The sequence below is a fragment of the Sphaeramia orbicularis genome, chromosome 2 (assembly GCF_902148855.1).
Source record: "Sphaeramia orbicularis chromosome 2, fSphaOr1.1, whole genome shotgun sequence".
In the NCBI taxonomy this organism is placed as follows: Eukaryota; Metazoa; Chordata; class Actinopteri; order Kurtiformes; family Apogonidae; genus Sphaeramia; species Sphaeramia orbicularis.
In genome coordinates this window covers 21,014,580-21,035,147 of record NC_043958.1, presented here as the reverse complement: position 1 = coordinate 21,035,147, position 20,568 = coordinate 21,014,580, and the positions used below count along the sequence as shown (strand labels likewise).

The 20,568-nt window shown below is 35.6% G+C and overlaps 1 protein-coding gene across 2 annotated transcripts; it reads right to left on the bottom strand.

Moving 5' to 3' along the window:
- Positions 1 to 13,924: 13,924 nt before the first annotated feature.
- On the bottom strand, positions 13,925 to 20,134 carry LOC115435567 (SLIT and NTRK-like protein 5). 2 transcript variants are annotated; one of them, XM_030158077.1, is made up of 2 exons: positions 19,283 to 20,134; positions 13,925 to 17,602 (listed from the first exon to the last, which is right to left on the bottom strand). In XM_030158077.1, exon 2 carries the CDS (start codon positions 17,542 to 17,544, stop codon positions 14,926 to 14,928), a length of 2,619 nt encoding a protein of 872 aa, XP_030013937.1. In that variant the 5' UTR covers positions 17,545 to 17,602; positions 19,283 to 20,134; the 3' UTR covers positions 13,925 to 14,925. The 2 variants fall into 2 exon arrangements, with proteins under 2 accessions (XP_030013937.1, XP_030013944.1); XM_030158084.1 differs by lacking the exon at positions 19,283 to 20,134 and adding an exon at positions 18,255 to 18,688.
- Positions 20,135 to 20,568: the final 434 nt, after the last annotated feature.

Below are 20,568 nucleotides of genomic sequence, written 5' to 3'. Positions count from 1 at the left end.
AATAAAGTGAAAAATAAATAACAATCCAGTGCTACTTTTATGACCCTTTTTAACTGATTTATCACCCATTTTTTTAATATTGCGCTCTATGTTTTGCATTTTTTTGGTATAAATCATGTATTTTCCTATGTTGTACTCACAGATCATGTAAATGTTCATTGAAGCTTAGAGTAAATTCAAAGCTTATTATATAAAACGCAGAAAACTTTGACTTTTTCAGTAAAATATATCATTAAGTGAACGTAATAACAAGCGTTAATATTAAATTATAATACATATGCTGCTGAAAAAGTGCATTTTTCTTCAATTTTCTCTGTTTTGGTATGATAATGTTGGCTCGTAATCAGTAAATTAAATATAAGAAAATAAAGTGAAAAATAAATAAAGATCCACTGCTACTTTTATGACCCTTTTTAACTGATTTATCACCCATTTTTTTAATATTGCGCTCTATGTTTTGCATTTTTTTGGTATAAATCATGTATTTTCCCATGTTGTACTCACAGATCATGTAAATGTTCATTAAAGCTCAGAGTAAATTCAAAGCTTATTATATAAAAACAGAAAACTTTGACTTTTTCAGTAAAATATATCATTAACTGAACGTAATAACAAGCGTTAATACTGAATAATAATACATATGCTGCTGAAAAAGTGCATTTTTCTTCAATTTTCTCTGTTTTGGTATGATAATGTTGGCTCGTAATCAGTAAATTAAATATAAGAAAATAAAGTGAAAAATAAATAAAGATCCACTGCTACTTTTATGACCCTTTTTAACTGATTTATCACCCATTTTTTTTAATATTATGCTCTGTTTTGCATTTTTTTGGTGTAAATCGTGTATTTTTCTATGTTGTACTCACAGATCATGTAAATGTTCATTAAAGCTTAGAGTAAATTCAAAGCTTATTATATAAAAACAGAAAACTATGACTTTTTCAGTAAAATATACCATTAACTGAATGTAATAACAAGCGTTAATACTGAATAATAATACATATGCTGCTGAAAAAGTGCATTTTTCTTCAGTTTTCTCTGTTTTGATAGAATGTTGACTCGTAATCAGTAAATTAAATATAAGAAAATAAAGTGAAAAATAAATAACAATCCAGTGCTACTTTTATGACCCTTTTTAACTGATTTATCACCCATTTTTTTTAATATTGCGCTCTATGTTTTGCATTTTTTTGGTATAAATCATGTATTTTCCTATGTTGTACTCACAGATCATGTAAATGTTCATTAAAGCTCAGAGTAAATTCAAAGCTTATTAAATAAAAACAGAAAACTATGACTTTTTCAGTAAAATATACCATTAACTGAATGTAATAACAAGCGTTAATACTGAATTATAATACATATGCTGCTGAAAAAGTGAATTTTTCTTCAATTTTCTCTGTTTTGATAGAATGTTGACTCATGATCAGTAAATTAAATATAAGAAAATAAAGTGACAAATAAATAAAGATCCACTGCTACTTTTGTGGTCCTTTTTAACTGATTTATCACCCTTTTTTTTTAATATTACACTCTATATTTTGCATTTTTTGGTGTAAATCCTGTATTTTCCTATATTCAATTCACAGATCATGTAGATGTTCATGAAAACTCCGAATTCATTCAAAGTTCATTACATCAAAACAGAGAAAAATGAAGAAAAAGTTACTTTTACAGCAAAGATATTGCTAATTGAATGTAAAAATAAGTGTATCCATTCACTGTCATTGATGCAACTCCATGGGTTTTACTGGTGAATCAATGTTGTAGAAGATGACGGTGTTTCCATGGTAACTACAAAGCCTCTGAATGTACATAAAAACATGACAAACTGTTTTTTGTTTTTTTTTTTACACCAATTATTCACATGTTTTGATAGGATTAGTGGATAAACGGGTATTAAACCTTATAGATCAATATATGGTTGGTCTTTAAGGGTTAAGACACAAAATACAAGAGGAATCATATATCATTTATGGTCATTCTTAGGTAAATCTGATATGTATAATCACATATTTATAAAGGTTAGATCTGGACAAAAATATAGATCTGTTCCTTTCTGCTTCAGAACATAATGGAGTCAAAGAAAGAACAAAAAACAAACAACAAAAAAACAATACAGAAGTCATTTCACAGTCATATTTAGTTAAAACATTCTGTCATTCTGCGGATCAGTGTCCTAAACCAATTTAATAAACAGAATTATAGCTTCGCTCATAGGCATATTTGTTCGGCAGATGGCTTTAGAGTCTGTTTTGAGACTTTTAAATGCAGATGCACTGGATTATTTCTTGAAGTTAATTCAACAGTCTGGGCGTCGGAAGTGTTAACAGAGTGGCTGATTAGAACAAAAAAGTTGACGGCTGACACTAAAAGAGCTACTGAAGGGAAGAAATCTGCAAAGGCTGCTGTGAGGAGCAGCTAAAATTAACCCATAAAGACCCAGTGCTACTTTTGTGGCAGTTCCCAAATGAATTTCTCACTTATTTAAATGATTTATCACCATTTACTGTAATATTATCCTCTATATTTTGTGTTTTTTCAGTCTAAATCCTGAACAGAAGTTACATTGTATTGCACTTATGTAGGATTTTTCAGAAATGTGCATTTTCTTAAGTGATTTATAATATTATCCTCTGAATTTTGCATTTTTTCAGTGAAAATCACATGTTTTCCTGTATTTAAATTACTGATTATGTAGATGTTCTGATTAAAGTTTAGGGTTATCTTATGAGAAACAGAGAAAACTGAAGAAAATGTGATTTTTCTCAGCAAATATATCATTAATTGAACATAAAACAAGTGTCTCCATCTACTGTCATTAACCCTTTCATGCATGAATTATGAAAAAAAAAAAGTATTTAGATTTTTTTAGAGGTTGAAACGCATTTTGATTTAAAAAAAAAAAAAAAAAAAAAAAAAAAAAATATATATATATATATATATATATATATATATATATATATATATATATATATATATATATATGGTTTTATTAAGAAGACATTTAACCTCCTGAGATCCAAGAAAGTACACATTTTGGGTTTTTTAAATTAAATATTTGCCTATATTGGAAACATCATGATGCAATAGTTTTTTCAGATGCTTTTTTTTTTTTTTTTTTTTTTTTTAATATGGAACGTCTTTTGCAGTGGACAATTTTCTGGTCGTCTTTTTGTATAAAGCTGTGAAACTCTTGTCTACAAACGTGGTCAGAAAACCCAAAGCTGGGTCTTAGGAGGTTAATTTTATGAGATCACAGAGCAGTCCAAATTCTAAATTATTGTATTGCTTAGGGCACAGGTGTCAAACATGTGGTCCGGGGGGCCAAATCTGGCCCGCCAAAAGGTTCAGTCTGGCCCCTGGGATGAAGGTTCAGGTTCCACATTCAGACCAATTCAATCTCAAGTGGATCAGATCAGTAAAATACTATCATAATAACCCATAAATACTCACAACTCCAAATATTTCTCTTTGTAAATGTAAAAAATTTCATGTCATTTTACTGTATTTACACGAAAACAAACTAACATTTCACAAAAACATGAATAACCTCAACACATAGAAACATTTTTGAAATGTCTGAAGTGTAATTTTAACAATATTCTGCCTGTTATTAAATGTTTTGTGTATTTGCTGATCCACTGTGATCCATCTGTAAGTTGTAATTTATACGTTTAAGTGATAAACTGAGACGTAATATTGTTAAAATTGCACTTCATTTTCTTAAGAAATTTCAGTTTGTTCATGTTATTGACATTTTTTTAAGGGATAGTTGGTAGATGAAAACGTTTTCATCACATAATTTGACTTTTTTTTCCTCGAAAACAGAAGAAAGTTTGGAGTTGACATGATTTATATATTATTATGTTATTATTTCACTGGTACGGCCCACTTCAGATTAAATTTGTCTGAACGAAAATGAGTTTGACACCTCTGGCTTAGGGTCTATAGCACAGGTGTCAAACATGTGGCCTGGGGGCCAAATCCAGCCCGCCAAAGGGTCCAGTCTGGCCCCTGGGATGAATTTGTGAAATGCAAAAATTATACCAAAGATATTGATCATTTTAGTTCAGTTTAGTTCACATTCAAACCAATTCAATCTCAAGTGGATCAGATCAGTAAAATACTATCATAATAACCCATAAATACTCACAACTCCAAATATTTCTCTTTGTAAATGTAAAAAAATTCATGTCATTTTACTGTATTTACACGAAAACAAACTAACATTTCACAAAAACATGAATAACCTCAACACATATAAACATTTTGGAAATGTCTGAAGTGTAATTTTAACAATATTCTGCCTGTTATTAAATGTTTTGTGTATTTGCTGATCCACTGTGATCCATCTGTAAGTTGTAATTTATACGTTTAAGTGATAAACTGAGACGTAATATTGTTAAAATTGCACTTCATTTTCTTAAGAAATTTCAGTTTGTTCATGTTATTGACATTTTTTTAAGGGATAGTTGGTAGATGTAAACATTTTCGTCACATAATTTGACTTTTTTTTCCTCGAAAACATAGAAAAAAGTTTGGAGTTGACATGATTTATATATTATTATGTTATTATTTTCACTGGTACGGCCCACTTCAGATTAAATTTGGCTGAACGAAAATGAGTTTGACACCTCTGGCTTAGGGTCTATAGAGACTGCCCCCATGTGGTTTGGAGGATATTACCTTTATAACCCTTTGGAAAGTGAGCTTAAACTATGTGTCTGTAAATGTGGACGTCATGCATGAAAGGGTTCATCAAACTCCATGGGTTTTGCTGTTGAATCAATGTTGTAGATGACAGTGTTTCCATGGTAACTACAGAGCCTCTGAATGTCCAAATGGGTCATATCTGGCAACCATGAAAAGCTGTAAAAGTGCATTTTACACCAATTATTCACACGTATTGATAGGATTAATGGATCAGCAGTTATTAAATATTTTATATCAGCTGATGATTTTGGGTTTTTATGCGTTAAAATCACACTAGACTAGATAAACAAAACATAAAGTAACTCCCTTGTCTATCACGTTGCACATTTCTATGCATTTATGATGATTTCACAGGAGCTGCTGTTTCATACATAATGCATTTGATCCCAAAACAATTCAAAATTGCATTTACACAAGATATGACCGGATGCTGAGCGCGTTAAACCAAAAACCGAAAGCATTTAAGGAATGAAATGTGATCGGTAATTATTGCAACGTGTGGCATGTGGAGGGAGGTGTGGAAAGGCTGGAGAGTCACGGCGATGCTGGTGGGGGTAAAAAAAAAAAAAAAAAAAAAAAAAAAAAAAGCGGTTGAGTGCTGATGAACATTTGAGCATTTCTACATGCCTGAAGGAATTCCATTAACCACTCTGATTAAAGTAATCATTGGAGCCATCGGTGCCTGTCAGATGCCATCCCTGCCCTCCCAATTACCCAGATCTCCTTGAACTCAATTGCTCACATCATCATGGAGACTGGGGTGGCAAGCAAGGCAAAGGCAGTGAGGCTGCGCTGAGCGTGAGACATCTCCGGAGGGGGGTGGGGGGTCGGTGAGGCAACAGTCAAGCATATGGAATGTGTCCACCCCCTCTCTCTATTACTATACACTGGCTGGCCACATATTAGCATAATTAGCATTTACACATTTTGTCATGTCAAGTACGGTGTGGTCTAAATGTAGGAAAAAAGAGGCTAAAAAAAAGTACTTGTGGGTGTTTCTATTGTGCATATGGTTGAGTATTTTCATAGTACAGATTGAAGGTAAATTGGCATATTGGATATTAGTATTATTTATTACTAATAGTATTGATTTTTTTTACTAAACTAACTGATATGCAAGTAAAATATGCATTCATGGACTATGTTAAAGAATCTGAACATACTTAACCCATTTTTTCTCTTTCTTAAGTGATTTATCAGCGTTTATTATAATATTATCCTCTGTATTTTGCTTTTTTTTCAGCAAAAATCAGGTATTTTTATGTATTTATTTCAAAGATTATGTGAATGTTCACCAAAGATCAGAATAAATTTGAGGGGTTTTATGTCAAAAACAGAGGAATTTGAAGAAAAAGTGACTTTTTCAGCAAAAAAAAATACCAATTAGTGAATGTAAAAACAACTGTCAGGGTTTTACTGGGGAATTAATGTTGTAAAACACATGCATTCATGGACTATGTTAAAGAATCTAAACATTCTTAACCCATAAAGACCCAGTGTTACATTTATGGCACGTTTTTTCTCTTTCTTAAGTGATTTATCAGCATCTATTACACTATTATCCTCTGAATTTTGCATTTTTCAGAGAAAATCAGATATTTTTATGTATTCAATTCAAAGATTATGTGGAATGTTCACCAAAGATCAGATTAAATTCGAGGGGTTTTATGTCAAAAACAGAGGGATTTGAAGAAAAAGTGACTTTTTCAGCAAAAAGAAAATCAACAAGTGAACATAAAAACAACTGTTAAGGTTTTAGTGGGGAATTAATGTTGTAAAATACATGCATTCATGGACTGTGTTAAAGAATCGAAATGTACTTAACCCATAAAGACCCAGTGTTACATTTATGGCACTTTTTTTTCTCTTTTTTAAGTGATTTATTAGCATTTATTACACTATTATCCTCTGTATTTTGCATTTTTTCAGCAAAAATCAGATATTTTTATATATTCAGTTCAAAGATTACATGGATGTTCATAAATGCTAAGATTAAATTTGAGGGGTTTCATAAGAAATAGAAAGGACTCTGAAGAAAAAGTGAGTTTTTTCAGAGAAAAATATCAATAAGTGAACGTAAAAAGAACTGTCATGGTTTTACTGGGGAACATGGTCGAGTATTCTCATAGTAAAGATTTAAGGTAAATCTGCATATTGAATATTGGTATTATTTGTTATTAGTAGTATTGCTTTTCTGTGCTAAATTAACTGATGTGCAAGTAAAACACATGTATTCATGGACTGTGTTAAAGAATCTGAACATACTTAACCCATAAAGACCCAGTGTTACATTTATGGCACGTTTTCTTAAGTGATTTATTACCATTTATTATGCTATTATCCTCTGTATTTTGGATTTTTTCAGCACAAATCAGGTATTTTTATGTATTTAATTCAAAGATTATGTGGATGTTCACCAAAGATGAGATTAAATTTGAGGGGTTTTATGTCAAAAACAGAGGAATTTGAAGAAAAAGTGACTTTTTCAGCAAAAAGAACATCAACAAGTGAACATAAAAACAACTGTTATGGTTTTAGTGGGGAATTAATGTTGTAAAATACATGCATTCATGGACTGTGTTAAATAATCTGAACATACTTAACCCATAAAGACCCAGTGTTACATTTATGGCACTTTTTTTCTCTTTCTTAAGTGATTTATCAGCATTTATTATACTATTACCCTCTGTATTTTGCATTTTTTCAGCAAAAATCAGGTATTTTTGTATATTTAATTCAAAGATTATGTGGATGTTCACAAATGCTAAGATTAAAGTTGAGGGGTTTTATTAAAAAACAAAAGAGAAATCTGAAGAAAAAGTGACTTTATCAGCAAAAGAAATATCAATAAGTGAACATAAAAACAACTGTCATGGTTTTACTGGTGAATTAATGTTGTAAAAGATGACAGTCATATCTGATAACCATGAAAATGCATTTTACACCAATTATTTATATATATTAATAGGATTAGTGGATCAACATTTTAGATCAGTAGATGATTTTAGGTCTTTATAGGTTAAATAACATCATAAATTAAAAGGTAAATCAGAAAATATTGCATTTGATTTACTTAATAAGTCTAATTTTCTCCATTAACTCAATGTTTAAGCTACAAATAATGACATTCAATTATAATGGTAGCATTTTAAAGCAGTAAAGTTGTGATCTCCTTCTATTTTTTACATCATTCTGGCATTCAGCTGTGAAATAAAAAATCAAAATACAAAAAAAAAACCATCAAAAATTAAAAGAAAAGCATCAAAATTAACATGGTAGTAGAAGTTTGTGACACCATTCTGCATTTTTAAGGTCAGATTAATTACAAGCTCCATACTATACTCCAAACCATTAGAGATCATGTGGTAAAAGCTTTTTTTTTTTTATCCAGGGGTCATTTTGAGTGGGTTAATACAGCCCAGTGCATGTGAAGCATCACGCTGATTTTATTTATCATAAACAAAACTCTGCCAACACCATCTGATACGTGACGCAACACAATTTTTAGCAAATGTCTCCAAATTCAAATCCAATTTTTTTTTTTTTTTTTTTTTTTAATTAGCCTTGTATTTTCAGCTCACAAGTAACTGCCTGTAAGTTAAACTCGGCGTACTGAAAATAGCCGAGTGATGAAGCCAACACTCGGCGCAGCTTGGATGGCTTTCATGCACTGTTCCATTCTGCACTGATTAATTCTGAAATGGTGTGAAAACACAAAGTGTAAGAGAATATCGGAGGACAAACTGTCCATCCTTGTCTCTCCTATCCTTTTTATCTCAAAGAAGTTGGAAGATGCATTGTGTTTTCTGAGCCTGGAGCCGAGAACAAACTCCGACACTTCCTTCTGAACTTTTCTTGCTGCATTTGGCGTCAAGAGCAAAAGAGTGAGACTTGTGTGACAGCTACATCTGCACCTATATCACGCCTTGAGTTGCATCACCCACACATCAGATTCACACAACGGGTTTAGCCATAAATCAGGGGGGCTCTTGTGTAGCATGAGGCAACAAACTCTCAAATATTTCACCTCTAAAACCTCCTTTTCGGAATACAGATGGTGACCAGTGGATCGGCGTTACTGTTTTAACCCGCTAACTGAATTTCATAGCTCTACAACTTCACAGGTGGAGTACATGTAAGATGACTACACTGCTTAGGAAAGGCTATAAATAAAATAATTCAGAAAACCCTTCTTGTTGATTCCTCCATTTGTGTTAAGACTTAAAAAAAAAACATTGGCTGATTAACTCTTTAAAACCTGACGCGTCACCGCTGACGCATATGCAGTTCGGGTGGATGTAACTCTGTCACTGTTTGTGCGATTGGGAAAATTCCAACAGTTTCTGAAACCTGAGATGTTGCGCTTTATAGGTTTTACTGGGTCGTTACAGTAATTTCACTTATGCTTGTACTAGAAGCTGGAGAAGAAGCCGTTTAAGAAGAATTATAACATGCAGTAAATTGGAAATGCTAGTTTTTGAAAGATCTGGGAAAAAAAAGTGTTCTGGAAAAAAAATCCTCTGGAAAAATGGGGAAATGGACTCACTCACAGCATATTTTCTAACCTTTTTGGGGTAAAAATAAAAAAAAAAAAAAAAAGTCCAGGTGGATCATTTTAGGCTTAGGATCATCTCACATTTTAGTTGTATCTGCGTCCATACCAGTGCCTTCATTAAATTATCAGTTTGACAGAATTATAACATGCAGTAAATTGTAAATGACTGCAAGAAAGTCGAGTTTAAAAACAAGATAAAAACCCTAAATTTGAGGAAAAAGGAACTCAATTCAAGTGAAATATCTGTCCTTGCAGCAAGATAATTCCACTTGACAAGATTTCTTGATTTAAGATTGTTAAATCTAGAAATAAGTATGTCTTCAGATGTGCTAACACTTAAAATATTATTTTTTTTTTTTTTAAATCTTGGTAAGAACCAAATAATTTGCAGTGCAGATTTTGAAAGTTCTCAGTGCTCTAGAAAAATGTGCAAACGGACTCACTCACAGCATATTTTCTAATGTTTTTAGAGTCAAAATAAGAAAAAAAAAGTCCAGGTGGACCATTTTAGGCTTAGGATCATCTCACATTTTAGTTGTATCTACGTCCATACCAGTGTCTACATCGAATCTAAAAAATGATTAAATTATCAGTTTGTATAATCAAGTTTTGGCAGCCATTCAGCAGAATTATAGCATGTAGTAAATTGTAAATGACTGCATGTTTTTGAAAGATCTGGGAAAAAAAGTGTTCTGGAAAAAAAATCCTCTGGAAAAATGGGCAAATTGACTCACTCACAGCATATTTTCTAATATTTTTGTAGAAAAATAAGAAAAAAAAAGTCCAGGTGGATCATTTTAGGCTTAGGATCATCTCACATTTTAGTTGTATCTGCGTCCATACCAGTGCCTTCATTAAAATATCAGTTTGGCAGAATTATACCATGCAGTAAATTGTAAATGACAGCTACACTGCAAGAAAGTCGAGTTTAAAAACAAGATAAAAACCCTGAATTTGAGGAAAAAGGAACTCAATTCAAGTGAAATATCTGTCCTTGCAGCAAGATAATTCCACTTGACAAGATTTCTTGATTTAAGATTGTTAAATCTAGAAATAAGTATGTCTTCAGATGTGCTAACACTTAAAATAATTCTTTTTTTTTTTTAATCTTGGTAAGAACCAAATAATTTGCAGTGCAGATTTTGAAAGTTCTCAGTGCTCTAGAAAAAATGTGCAAACGGACTCACTCACAGCATATTTTCTAATGTTTTTAGAGTCAAAATAAGAAAAAAAAAGTCCAGGTGGACCATTTTAGGCTTAGGATCATCTCACATTTTAGTTGTATCTACGTCCATACCAGTGTCTACATCGAATCTAAAAAATGATTAAATTATCAGTTTGTATAATCAAGTTTTGGCAGCCATTCAGCAGAATTATAGCATGTAGTAAATTGTAAATGACTGCTAGTTTTTGAAAGATCTGGGAAAAAAAGTGTTCTGGAAAAAAAATCCTCTGGAAAAATGGGCAAATTGACTCACTCACAGCATATTTTCTAATATTTTTGTAGAAAAATAAGAAAAAAAAAGTCCAGGTGGATCATTTTAGGCTTAGGATCATCTCACATTTTAGTTGTATCTGCGTCCATACCAGTGCCTTCATTAAAATATCAGTTTGGCAGAATTATACCATGCAGTAAATTGTAAATGACAGCTACACTGCAAGAAAGTCGAGTTTAAAAACAAGATAAAAACCCTGAATTTGAGGAAAAAGGAACTCAATTCAAGTGAAATATCTGTCCTTGCAGCAAGATAATTCCACTTGACAAGATTTCTTGATTTAAGATTGTTAAATCTAGAAATAAGTATGTCTTCAGATGTGCTAACACTTAAAATAATTCTTTTTTTTTTTTAATCTTGGTAAGAACCAAATAATTTGCAGTGTAGATTTTGAGAGTTCTCAGTGCTTTAGAAAAATGGGCAAACGGACTCACTCACAGCATATTTTCTAATGTTTTTAGAGTCAAAATAAGAAAAAAAAAAAGTCCAGGTGGACCATTTTAGGCTTAGGATCATCTCACATTTTAGTTGTATCTACGTCCATACCAGTGCCTACATCGAACTTAAAAAATGATTAAATTATCAGTTTGTATAATCAAGTTTTGGCAGCCATTCAGCAGAATTATAGCATGTAGTAAATTGTAAATGACAGCTACACTGCAAAAAAGGAGTGTCTAAAAACAAGATAAAAACACTAAATCTGAGAAAAAAAGGTAGTGAAATATTTTTCCATGCAGCAAAAACAATTTCACTTAACAAGATTTCACAAATTAAAGTAGTTGAATCTAGAAATAAGCATGTCTACAGATGTGCTAACACTTAAAATAAGAAATTAACTCTTAAAATGAACTAAATTATCTAACACTTTTAAATCTAATTTTTAAAAAATCTTGGTAAGAACCAAATAATTGGTAGTGTAGATTTTGAAAGTTCTTATCGCTCTAGAAAAATGGGCAAACAGACTCACTCACAGCATATTTTCTAATGTTTTTAGAGTCAAAATAAGAAAAAAAAAAGTCCAGGCGGATGATTTTAAGCTTAGGGTTTAAAGAGTTAAAAGCATTATTTCAGCTTTCAGTCAACTTTTTACTTCTACTCCTTACATTTTCCCGCAATTATCTGTACTTTCTAGTCCTTACAGTTTAAAAATAGCCTCCTTAATCTTTTTTTCATTTCATTTCACCTGACTTTTTGCACTATTCCAATACTTATATTCAATTAGTTATAATATCTTCCGCTTCATGAAACACGTTAATGCTCAGTAGTGTACATATATGGTTCTTTAATACATTTGCATTGGATTAAAATGCGTTCATTAGTAGCCTAGTGCATCCCTAACATTTTAATATAACATTATAGTCATTATCGCCTTTCAAAAAATGTATTTTGTGGAGGTGGGTAGTGAACTAAAGACCCCTTACATTTACTTTTATACTTTAAGTCGTTTCGAAACCAGTACTTTTATACTTTTGAGTAAAAAGCTTCAGCTTCTACAGAAGTCTGTTTAAACCGTAGTATCTATACGTCTACCTGAGTAATAAATGTGAATACTTTTGACACTTCTGATAACAGCTGGGAGCTCAGCAGGGAAGAATATCCATGCATACACACACATATACAGTAAAAACAAACCCATTTGGAATGCATGATTCAGTGATTATGTAATTGTGCTGAAGCAAGTTCTGAGAACATAGCCAAATGAGTTGAATAATATCATATTCGGAGGAACAGAAGAAAAAAAAAACTGCAGATTTTTGTAGAAAATAAATGTTTTTTAAACATAAACTGGCCATGTTGAGACCTGAAAATGATCAAGGATTTTCAGGAAAACATGGATGTTGGTTTTTTTTTTTTTTTTTTTCCTAATTGGCATCATAAAAATATATAAATAAATCCACGTCAAAAAACTGTCAACACTGTTTCATCCCATAGGCTAGCAATGCTGGGCGACAGCACACATTTGGCTATGATTCACATCCCCTGCTACATGTATGACACATCCACAGTTACACTGGGTTCCAGGATTCCTCATCTCCCAAATGGTGCCTTCTGTTCTCACTCTGAGCTCCAACAAATGAAAGACCCTGAGCCGGCCGGGTTTCACTTTCCACTTTTTTTTCTTTTTTTTTTTTTTTCATTGAGAAAAGACACCTCACAGAAATTAAAAAAAAAAAAAAAAAAAAAAAAGATTTCAAAATGCAAGAATACAGCTGACAGAGGAGTGACGGCGCTAACATTCGCCGTCTCCGATCGTCATAAATTCAGCATGATCAAAATCATTTGTTTTGCTTCAGAAAACAGGGAACAGATTAAGGTGTCTGACATGGCTGAGGTTGTTTTGTCTCCTTTCCGCTGAGATCCGTGTCTGTCTCAGTAAAAGGAACATTGAATTCCTAAATGGTGATGCTCGCTGCTCGCTGAAAATGGTGGCACAGAGCATCCGTTGCATTTGTATAGACCTGCTTTGCATACTGGATTTAGTTGATCAAAAGAAGTGCTTAAAAGATTCACCGAACAAAAAAAAAAAAAAAAGCATTTTAAAAACATTTTCTTAATATCTTGAAAACATATGAACACATCAAACAAACCATTTTAAAAACATAGATTTAGCAGTGCAATGGTTGAAACACCAAACCTTTAATCCAGCAGCTGCACTTTTCATCAGTATCAAAGTTCGTACCAGCTATGTCAGAATGCTAAAACAGCATTTAATTCTCTAATATTTAAGTGGTCTCCAATGATGTTTATGTAAATCACAACTTATCGCTTGGCAAGCAGCAACGTCGAATGCTGTTGTCATGATTTAATTGCAAAAAGGGACAGCCTCTGATAATGATCATTGACTGATACACATCGATTTCAATCCTCTCTGAGACACTGGCTGCCCCTTTGAGTGAAGCATATATACTGTATCTTTATCTGCTATGATTGAGTCCACAGCCAACTTGAGATCAATTCAGTTCTTTTCAGCCAAAGAACAGCCATTTCATGACAAAAATCGAGTAGCATTTGGCCGCCCAAAAATACACTTTTTTTTTTTTTTTTTCTTGCTAAAATTCATTCCACCCCCGTCTAAAAGTGTAAAAGTCAAACATTGGACCAAACAACCTTTATGTTACCACCAAAACAGCCTCATCTTCCTCATAAGCACATTGTATGAACCTGACATCATGTTTATTTGATGACAATAACATAGTTTGGTCAATATAGTGCAATAAGTGCAAAGCAATCGAAACAAATAAAATCGATAAGGGATAGAGAATTTGCGAATGCTTGTATAAAAATAGGTGTTACATTGATTAAAATATCAGTATTACACAACATAATAATACTTCAAATATCATTTATGAATTTTGTTTTTGATAACATATCAATTCTACATATTAAGAATGAATACCCATATTCATTTTTAATATAATAATCTCCTTTATGAGAGCTCATTGAAGGCTAACTCGCCTTCCAATTCCAAAAAGTGCAGAAAGCATACAAAGACACTTTTTTTTTTTTCATCTTCTTCAAATGACGCAGTCTTTTTTGAAACATTGGGGGTGTGCCACTTCCAAAAAAAGCCACTTTTACAATGCAGAGCTACAGTAAATGAAACTACAAACATAAGCCTTTCCAGAGGGTCATGGAGTATGATGACACAGGTAATATTGATGTAGAATCAAAAGTTTTGAAAAGACATGGCAGATTATATCAATAAATACTTACTTACAGACTACAGCAGAAAATAGTCCTACACAGTTTCGATGATCTGCTGTACAGTGTTTTTGTCCAGAAGTGATTTTATAAACATTTTTCTTTTCTGATTCACAATATATCTTATGTATGGTTATATTCCTGAAAATGAAGTTGGGTAAGATTTTACCTGTACACTTACATTTTTGTGTGTTATTTGATCTTCACCATAGAAAAATAGATTTTGCTTCATCAGTTAAGTAGAGCAATTTTGTTCATCCATGTTTGTTTCAGAAAGCTGTATCCATTCCTGTAATGTCATGTTTCAGAAATAAGAATAAGACTGTTCGGCACACCCCATGTTAACTCCTTCGCTTTTGCTTGTTTTGCATTGTGCCAAGGCACCCTAAGAACTGAGCCGCTGCTTCAAGGAGGGTCAAGAGACAAAATGCTTCATTACATTAACGATCCTGTTGCTCAGAACTGGCTAAAGGTGGTCTGTTTCTCAAGAACTTCGAGGTAATCAGGCTCAGACTGCAGTTTAGCTTTTAGCTCCAAATACTCATTTCTGTTGGGCTCGACATAAACAGTACTGGGTGCTGTGCCATAGAGCACTGTTTCTCTTATCCTCTCCGGGTGCAAGAACTGACGTCTGACATCAAAATTCGGGTTGTATGTGTACGACACAGGTCCCGTGTACTTGTACTCTAAATTGGCACCCGCTGGGATGGATGGGATGGACTGATGCGGGGACTGCTTATCAGGCTCAAGTATGCCTCTGAAGAAATGATCTGCATCCTGGACAGGGGAGGGGTTTTCACGTGGTTCGATGGTGCTAACGCTGTAAGAAGGACTCCTCATCGTACTGCTCTCCCTCTCCTCATCCGGACTCCTGTATGTGACCTTCAGCTCATGGAGGTCGCGGTAATCCTCCACTGTGTTCCCTTCCCTTGACCTGTAAATAGGGTTCTTACACATGTGACCCATCGGATGGGGAATATACTCATAGACGTGACCTGCCGGCGCTTTGACTTTAGGGCCAGAGCGGTTGCTGTAGAGACTGTACTGCAAGTTAAAAGAGCTGACGTCTGAATTGTTGGTACTGGTGCGGTCGCTCTGTGATTTTTTACGCTTTTTCATCACTACCACAAAAAGCCCCGCAGCTACAAACACAGACATGATGAAAACAAGCAGGAGGCTAAGAATGAGGACAGAGAGGGGAACGGTGCTGGTGGGGGTGTTGAACTTTTGAGGGGCCTCTGTGGTGACTGTCTGGACGTCTAACGGCTCATCCGTAGGGGGAGTAGGTGAGACGTAAGCGTCGGCGTAGTCCGGGCAGAGCTGCTCAGACTGGATGGAGCGCAGTTCCATTCCTGCGTGGCGTTTGGGTGTCTCACAAACCACCTCGTTAACCACAGTGCCTGCGCCGAGCTGCTCGAGCCATATCTTCATCCCTACAATGTCACAAGAGCAGTCCCAGGGGTTTTCAAAGAGATCTATCTGCACCAGCAGCTTGAGCTGATCTAAAACACCACTCACAGGCAGGTTCTGAAAATTGTTGTTGCGCAGATTAAGCCTAGACAGTGAAAGACCGGAAAAGAGACCCCCAGGTAATGTTTTCAGTAGGTTATTGTTGAGGAAAAGCAGATGAAGATTAGGAAGGTAACGGAAAGTGGCTGCATCAACCTCCTTGATTTTGTTGTACTCTAAATAAAGGTACTGCAGGTTCTGCAAACCAAAGAACATTTCTCCTGTAAGCCTGTCCATGAGATTACCATTTAAGTACAGCCTACGCAGGTAGGTTAAATCCCCAAAAGCTCGGTCGTGGATCAGAGTTATCCTGTTGTTTCCCAGGTGAAGCAAATCCAATCCAGTGGCATCGACAAAATCTGACCTCCGTACTACAGGGATGTAATTTCCAGTGAGATACATTTTTTTGGGATTGTATGGCTTGGGTTTTAGATCAGAAATGCTTTCAATCTTTCTCTCTTGGCAGTTGACATTTAGCCCGATTTCAGATATCTGCAAATTACATGTGCAGGCAGTGGGACAGTCCAAAGGCACAGGAGATTTGGGGCCAATGATGGGGCCATAGTTGTAAGGGTTACCTCCTGGTATTCGCGAAGTGGGCTTTAACCTAGTTCTGTTAAATTGCCGCGTGCCCTTGGTAGGCCTAGAAGACGACCTAAACACAGCCGAGGAAGTGGCGGAAGCTGTGACAGCAGCAGGTGTGGTCTGGTAATATCCATTGGTGCTGCTTGGGGGTGCAGGCCTGACTGTATCTTCTGTGGGCCGTCTTGGGCAGAGCTCCTGCTTGGACACCTCATCCAAGTCCCTGCCGTGGAGCCTGAATGGCGTCTCACAAACCACTTCTCCCACTAGAGCTGTATAGGCTATACTCTCTAGCCAAGCCTTGAGAGCAATGAGCTCACAGGAACAGTTCCAGGGATTCTCCTCCAGTTGTAATTCCACAACTTTGTCCATCTGCTCCAAGAGGCCGACATAGGGGAACATTTTTAACCGGTTCCCTCTTAAGTCCAAGTGCGTTAGCGGAACATTCCGAAAGATATTGGAAGGGAGGAAGGACAGTAAGTTGTCGTTCAAAATCATGACTGTCATGTGGTGTAGTTTGCTCAAGGCATTGGGCTCTATATTGGTGATGTAATTATAATCAATCTGGAGATATTCCAAACTCTCCAATCCTGCAAAGGTGTCATCCCTCAGAATTTCAATCTTATTATTATTCAGGTGCAATCGTTTTAATCCCTGGAGTCCGTTGAAGGCACCTGACTCTATCTCAGATATATCATTGTTACCCAAGTGCAGGATGGTCACTCCGGTGTAATTGATGAAATCATTGACTGACAGTTTCTTCAGAAGATTCCCTGTCAGTAGGAGGTGGTACATGGAGAAATGGACCGGGCTGATCTCTGTCAGTCGGATGATCCCCCGGTTCTCACAGCTCACCGTCAGGATCCCTTCCTTCTCCTCGCACGTACAAAGGTTTCGACAGATCTCCCCATAATTGTCATACATCTCGATCAGCCTCAGAGATGATGCAATCAGAAGGATTATTTTTAGGATCCAGATATGCATTTTTCCTGGGAGAGGATGCCCCAGCTCACTCAAGTGCGGTACCAGTATGAGGTGTCATCTAAGGAGGGAAAAGAAAAAAAGGACGAGTTCTGTTTTTATACATGGCAAAAAAACACACATGATACATGGGCTTACATTTACAAACGCAAAACAACAACTGATAAAAGATCCAAGCACATACGAACAAATATTAGACAGTCACAACAAACACACAAGCACAGACAAGTAGGCCTATTAATGTTTGCTCATTATGCAGATGTGTTATGTCGGCATCATTTTGGCTTTGACACTGAAAACAAGCGCTTGGGATGAATCTTTAATCACTGCATACTTTAGCGATAATATTATCAAGTTGATAAAACAACTACCCGATGTGGATGGCCACTGCGCATTTCTGATCGCTCGCCTGAATTCCAATCCATCTTGTGAAGGGGTGGAAAAAAAAAAAAAAAAAAAAAAAAAAAGAAAAGCTTCACCATCCACATCCACCGTGTGCAGACTGATACTGATAGATCTGGTCATTTACTAACTCACTCCCTTGAGAATTAAGATTTTTTTTTTTTTTTTTTTTTTTTTAAAGAGGATGTGTTTTCTTAACACATCTGTCTCTGCTGACGTATCAGATCTATTCTTTTTCATTCAGTCTTTTCTCCTGAAGTAACATTAAAATCTGAACTCCTATCTCCTTACGATAAAGATTTCTCACTCACCCCGCATACCCGACGACTTGATAACAGTGGGGAAACTGTCGGCTCCCTTCTCTCCACCTCCGTGCAAACAACATCAGGACTAAAGGGGGGGGATATATTCGCCTGGCACGACTGAAACAATCCTGGGTTGATTTTTTTATTTATTTTTTTTAACAAATAAATAACAGCTGCGACTAAGACAAGCAGTTAATGTTCATCTTCAAATCCGATCTGTGCTTTAAAAAAAAAAAAAATGTGGATATCAGCCTACAAGGCGACAGTCGCAGCCCTTCTTCTGCCCACGGGCGAAAAAAAGAAATGAGAGGAGTTGGTCAAAAGCAAATAAGCAAGTGGCGTTGATCTCATGGCGAATCTGTGATCGAAATTGCATTTTGACGGGGAGTAAATAATTCTATAATCAAGTATTCTGTAAGGCATCCGCTATATAGAAGGTTACAGATCTCAGTCTCTCTCTCTCTCTCTTTCTCTCGCTCTCTCTTTTCTCTCTCTCTCTCTCTCTCTCTCAGCCACTGACGCGTGAGCGCGCGTGCACACGCCATCAAACACACACATATACCCTACACACACTTTAGGTCTGTGCGCTCCTTAAAAAGAGCACAAAGCCTATACTACACATCACCCCAGTAAACCCCCCCCTCAAATCGGAGCATATGTTGCAAAAAAAAAAACTGCACCCACTTTTTAAGTTTATTGTCATAACCTAAAGAAACGTGCGTCTCCTGCGGATATAATAGAGATAACTTGCTCGTGCGGAGGCAGCGGGTGAATTATTTGGATCGAATAAAACTGTGATGATGTATTTGAGCATTAAAAAAAAAAAATGCAGGCTCTATGCTTGTTATTTGCTATGCAGCAGCAGACACCTTGCTCAACAGCATCTTAAATCCGGATCAACTTCATCAATGTAACTAAACGGAGATTTCAGAGATTTCAGCACCGCGGACAGCTCCCCATAATGTCAAAGCATATACGCTTATAGACACAGACGCAGAAACAGAAACAGACACAAGGAATCATTGTCCTCTTACCGTGATGATCCCGGTAAACGCCAAAGCATCCCGAAAAATCACGGCTGTATCTCTTCTTTTTTCTCCATCCTCAGTGAAAACATGGATTTCGTGATTTCACCGTCCGCCCTTCCGCCGGCTGTTTAAAAAAAAAAAAAAAAAAAAAAAAATCCTTAAAGTCAAGTCTCTTCGGTGTTTAACTCCATAAACCAGGCTTCGAGGAGCACATATACAGTCTCATTCACGCCAGCGCTGTAAAACGGGCTCCTGTATTCTTCCAGCAGCAATTGAAATGAACAGTGTCATCTCGGAAAAAGAGCCAAAACCAAAGTTCGTACATGGTCAAGAAAACTGGTCGAATAAAAACGCAGTAATCCCACATCAGACAAGACTTGCCGCATGCATTTTAACTGTGACTTTCATCCATGCGCACTGACGAAGCTGAGGAGAAAAAAGCACGAATCCTCTTGTCTGCTGCCAGTAGTGCGGCTTGTACCAGTTTATGTATAGATCTGCCAAGGTCTCTTTATTTCAATTGCCCAGACTGTCCAAAAATCGACCCGGAGATCAGTGCATATCAGCTCTCACCTTAGATAAAAAAAAAAAAAAAAAATCATTCGATAGCTTTTCTCCAGTTCTGCATCGGTCACAAGATATCCTATGTATATACACAAGCTTTGTCTTCTCACTAACGTTTCAACCAGTGGAACTTGATCTTGGTTGGTGCAAACAAGCGCATCCCCTACAGCGATGGACGTATTATGAAACAATTACCATAGTATGACAGTCGAAATCACTGGTAAAAATGCATAAATCCAACAATCTCAGGTCTGTCACGGCGAGGAAATGAAAAGCAATTTATTGCGTGCAATACTCTTTAAAGGGTATGGTAATGTGGAGGAGGTGAGGGAGGGAGGGAGGGAGTAGGGAAAAAGGAAGAGGGAGGGTGAAAGAAGGCCCGTAGAGGGCAGCACAATGATGAAAAAAGCATCTTGGCAGGCCCGCATTTTCAGACTGCACTTTGTAAGTCGTGTACAGCAATAACTATTTGATTTGTCACTCAGAGCTGGAACTATTTTTCCAACCAAGCCAGTTGTCATATATTCCTGCTTTTGAAAGTCACAAGTGGACAGGCAGAGCTTTTCTTTTTATTATTATAGGGCTATAATAATAATAATACTTCTATGCATTTCTCAAAAAGCCTTTGATTTATTGGGGTGTGTGTGGGGGGGTGGGGGGGTTGATGTATATTGGTCTGACACTCATCCTGGATTCATCATGTCTCTTCATTATTCAGTCTGGAAAGA